The sequence below is a fragment of the Nannochloropsis gaditana genome (genome assembly GCF_000240725.1).
Source record: "Nannochloropsis gaditana CCMP526 unplaced genomic scaffold scaffold620, whole genome shotgun sequence".
In the NCBI taxonomy this organism is placed as follows: Eukaryota; class Eustigmatophyceae; order Eustigmatales; family Monodopsidaceae; genus Microchloropsis; species Microchloropsis gaditana.
In genome coordinates this window covers 2,615-7,386 of record NW_005803333.1, presented here as the reverse complement: position 1 = coordinate 7,386, position 4,772 = coordinate 2,615, and the positions used below count along the sequence as shown (strand labels likewise).

At 61.9% G+C, this 4,772-nt stretch overlaps 1 protein-coding gene across 1 annotated transcript; it reads right to left on the bottom strand.

The window, feature by feature from the left end:
• Nucleotides 1-670: 670 nt before the first annotated feature.
• NGA_2036900 (pentatricopeptide repeat-containing protein) lies at nt 671-1,113 on the bottom strand (the record flags this gene model as incomplete). The annotated part of the gene is made up of 1 exon (XM_005854120.1): nt 671-1,113. A coding segment is annotated over one exon (443 nt), but the record flags the coding sequence as incomplete, so codon positions are not given.
• Between the last annotated feature and the right edge of the window lie 3,659 nt (nt 1,114-4,772).

Sequence of the window (4,772 nt, the reverse complement as noted above, 5' to 3'; positions counted from 1 at the left end):
CCGCGCTTGAAGGCTTGGAAGACCTCCAGGGCCCGCTTCAGCGCTCCCGCCTTGACCAGGGCCAGGAGGAGGCTGTTTACGGCCGTCGTGTCCAACAGCAGCCCCAAATCATGGCGCGAAGCCATCAGCTCCAGCAGTCGGTCGGGCCCCGGCAAAATTCCGCGAGGGGGGCAGGAAGCAGGGTCGTCGCCGGCATCGGCCACGGCGGCGTCCACGGCAGCTGCTGCGCGTTCCAGCCCATCCTCCCCCTGATCCCCCTTAGGTTGGAGTAGGGCATTCGGGAGGCGCTGTAGGAGGTCCACCGGGGAGCGAGGAGGCGGGGGTCGGGATGGAAGGGAGGGGGAGTAAGCGCGGAGGAGCATGGAGAAGGTGTAGCAGTCAGGGAAGGGGCCGCCTTCCAGCATCTCCATGAACAAGTCCTCTGCCTGTCGGAGGCGGGGGGGGTCCGTGGCGAGAAGGAGGGCGGCCAGGAGCGTGTTGCAGGTGACGATGTCTGGGGCCACCCCGGCCTTCCCCCTCTTCCCCGCCATCTCCTCCCGCAAGGCCAGCATGCCCTCCACCCGGCCTGCCCTCGCCAAGGCTGCCATCACCGCGTTGTACGTCCAGACCGTCGGCCTCAGGCGCGGGTCTCGTTTCCCCTCCTCCTGCATCCGCCCCACTGCCGCCCACACGCCCGCCATGTCTCCGGCCCGCGCCGCGCCTTGCAGCAAAGCCGTATAGGTCCGAGCATTCGGGGCCACGCCCGCCGCCCGCATCGATTCCAGCACGTCCCGGGCCTTTTCCAGCTCTCCTTTTCCCGCCAGAGCCGAAATCAAGGCCGTGTACCCCTCCACCGAGGCTGGCACAGCGCTGCTCTCCAAGATTAGGAGCCCCCGGTCCAGGCGCCCGTGGGCGGCGCAGGCGGCGACCAGCGTGTTCACGGTGACCCTGTCGGGCTGCACTCCCGCGTCCCGCATCTCTCGATACAGGGCGATGGCGGCGCCCAAGTCCTCTTCCCCCAAGGCTCGGAGCACGGTGTTGTAGCTGTACTGGTCGGGCAGAGGCAAGCCTGTCGAGCCCCCGACCCGGGAAGGGGGGGGGGCTGTGCTTCTTGAGGGGCTACCGCTTTCGCCGCGTCTGACTGGACGATACTCAGCAACCCCCCGCCTTAAGTAGGACGTGGAAACATATGAGGCTTGGGCCATATCCCGTAGGATGCCCCGGGCTCGGTCTAAGTCGCCCACGCGGGTCAGAGCATCCAAGAGGGAGTTGAGCGCGACTGTATCAAGAGCCACCTCCTCCCGCCGGTCCATCATCTCCTCCGCCAGCGCCTCCACGCGCTCCCTCCACTGCATGCGCCCGAAGCCTTTCAAGGCAGCGCTGTACAAAAAGCTGGACTTGGGAATGCGCAGACGGTCCATCTCAGCCATCAAGGGCGCCACGGCGGCCAATGCCGGCGTGCTTCTCGCTCTCTTCGACCCCTCCTCTGCGTCCGCGCAACAGCACTTCACTACCAGGAAAAAGAGGTACTCATCCAGATACGATGATGCGGGACCCGCTTTTCCCCCGTTCTCCTGGCACTGGAGTGTGAGGAGGCGAAGGAGGGCCACAGCCCCCTCGGCGTCTCGAGCGCGCGACATGGCTTGCAAGACTTCGCGAAACTCTTTCACAGGCAAGGCTGAGGGTGCGGATGACGACGCCACCACATCCAGAAAGTATGATTGCACCACGTTCCCCGCCAAGCCAAGCATTTTGGAAGCATAGGCTCGTGGAGGGCGGGGATGTCGACAGTGCTCTAGGATGGCGCGGTACATCGCGTCGGGCACCGGAGTACGCCCTTCATCAGCCATGCGCCAGTTCCGGAGATCTTTGAAAGCATTGTTCAGATCAATCCCTTTCCGTATCCGCTCTCCCAAGGCCTTCACCTCAGCCACGGTGTAAGCAGAGGTCGCAGAAGGGCTTGGGCGAGGCCACGGAGGTGGAGGCCGCCTGCGCATCGTAGGAGAGTCATCTTCGCTACCGCTACCTGCAGTTAGGCTTGAGACAGCGTAATGCTTGCAAATATCGCCGCACTTTCTTCTATCGCTCAGAGAGACAACAGATATCGAGCTGCTTTTGCGACAAGTCATTGGAGTACTGGGATGGAGGCGGAGGGCATACTGTACAGAGAGCGAGGCAAAGACGCATACAATACTAAGGAAAGTGGCAACCCTGGTGGCACCATTTGGATGGAGTAGTGCCCTAATCGGCATGTGTCGTTGCCGACCGCATCTTCTTACGATCATTTAGACAGTCCTGAAAGTGGGGCTCATCGCGTGCGTGGAGGAAGCGATTTCGTGTCTGCGTGAACTTGGTTTGCTTGGACCAAAATGAGGACAAGATGAGCGTAGAGAAGCGCGCTAGCCTGTTGTGTGGTGACAATCGCATGGAACGGTAAGCCCTGAGAAGAGTAATTGCGACGAGTTACAGCCCGTGCTGGCAGGTAGTCGGACACGTCCTGACTGAGCATGGATCTGGCCTTGACGATCCGATCTGCCACTTAGAAAACCCGCGAGGAGGAGAAAGCATCGGGGCCCTTCAATGACACGCTTGGACTGAAGATAAGAGGCTATCCATAACGATGAGTGAGCGTTTGTCATTTTTTGTTGTATTAGGAGGTCGTGTGTTGGAAATTTGGGGCTATGTCCTGTGCTCTCGTGTAACTTGCCTTACCTCCTCGTACCCGTCCCCATCGGAAAAAGAAGAAAAGCCGCAAGCGTGTTCTTTTCTAGTCTTTGCACGTGCACGATGTCTCTTTCACATAAAATAATCGATGGCTACACAACCGGATCATTGTACCACAGGGCCAGGGTGTGTATACCCGCTTGAACGGAAGAGCGGTCATCATTACGGTTTCAGTATCTTTTCGCTTGGTCAGGGCCTTGAGATCTTCAAGTGGGGTGGCCCACACATCTGGACCGCAGGCACAGGAAAAATTAAAATGCCGCCGCAAACGTGGAATATTGGGCCACGCCCACAGCTCATACATGCTACAGAGAAAAGGCTACGGCCCATAGTCGGCGGATTGGTCTTCTCACGTTCTGGCGCAGGAACCGCAGGAAAATGGCTGCTACTAGTAGCACTGTGCTATTGCCTGCATTGGTGTAGCGCTGCGGATGCCCCCGTCACACTTCTTCCTCCAAACCATGTGGTTGAAGGCCAGCTAGCATCGAATGTGAGTTGGTTGGAACGGGGTTGAGAAGCGAGAGACGGACGAGAGAGCTTTCGGAATGAAGCGTCAGGGATTATTCCGCTTGGTGATGATGATTAAGTACCACTCGCGTTCTGGTCACGTAACGACATACTTGATATCCTTCCTCAAGCATGGCCCCAAACAATCTCTGCTTGCTTATTCCTACGTCGGGTCGTCGCCACTGAGAGTGCCCCTTACACCCCCATCCTTCCCCATCGTCCGTTATCCCTGCCTCTTGCCCTCCTTCTCCTCATCTCTAACGTCCTTTCCCTTCCCACGTTGTCGATTGGCAGTCCTACCGGTACTATGAAGTCGTCGGCTCAGGGCGCTCGGGGCAAGATCTGGTCCTGACGGCGACCCCCCTAGGCGGGGACGTGGACTTGTACGTCTCCTTGGGCTCGGACCTGGCTCTTCCCACCCGCGAGCGATACGAGTGGGCCTCCTCCCACTTGGGGGCTGATTCCCTGGTGATCGTGGACGAGGATCCTAAGAACTGCCAGCACCAGCCGCCGGCGCATCCGGGGCAAGCGCCTGCGGCCTGTGTCTACCGCGTCGGGGTCTTTGGGTACCTGGGGGGGGGCTTCTCGCTCCTGGCTCGCTGGAACAACTCGGAGCCCGTGCCGCTGGCCTTGGGCAGGCCTCAGAGCGACGCGGTGACGGCGGGGACTTTCCGGCAGTACAGCTTCGACCTGTCGCCCAAGGCCTTGGCCGGCGACGGGGGGGGGCAGGGAGTGGACGCGAGCACAGGCGCGACGCCGGCGGTGGATCTGGAGGTGTTGCTGCACCCGCTGTTGGGGGACCCCGACATGTACGTGACCCTGGACGGAGAGCGGCCCAGCGGCGAGCACTACCAGTACCAGAGCTCGGACTGGGGCGCGGCGGTCGACCGCATCGTCCTGGGCCCGCACGACCCGCGGTTCCAGCGGTGGTGTCCCGAAGGGCGGTGTCAGGTCCGGATTGGGGTGTATGGCTTTCGCGAGGCCTCCTTTTCCTTGCTGCTCTCGGCCTTCACGGAGCCGATCCGCCTGCAGCTGGACCAGCCCATATCCTTGACCCTGCGGCCCACGCTGGCGCAGCGTTTGACAGTGCCGTGGCCGGGGGCGGCGGACGTGGGGAGCCTCCGCGTCTCGGTCTCGCCCCAGTCCGGTCCCGCCCCGCGGCTCTACGCCTCGTGTCGCTCCAGCCGGCCCAACGCCACTGTGCACGATTGGGAGCTGGAGGGAACGGCCACGCTGTCCGGGCAAAGCCTCGTGATCGACACCGCCTTGGGCACCAACAAGGGCTGTGATGCCGGGAGCAACCTGACCCTGGCCGTGGCCGCCGACTCTCTCGCTTCCCTCTCCTTGCTCGTGTCCACGGACGCGGCGGGCAGCATTCCCCGCCTCCTGCCTGGCCTGCAGACCCCCGGGCGGGCCCACAACGGGGCCATGGCCTACTTCGCCGTGCGCGTGGGCGGGGCTGACTACACGGACGTGGAGCTCGTTTTGACCGTCACCAGTGGCGAGGCAGACATGTACGTGTCGGACTCGTACGAGGGGCGTCCGCGAATAGATGCGACCAC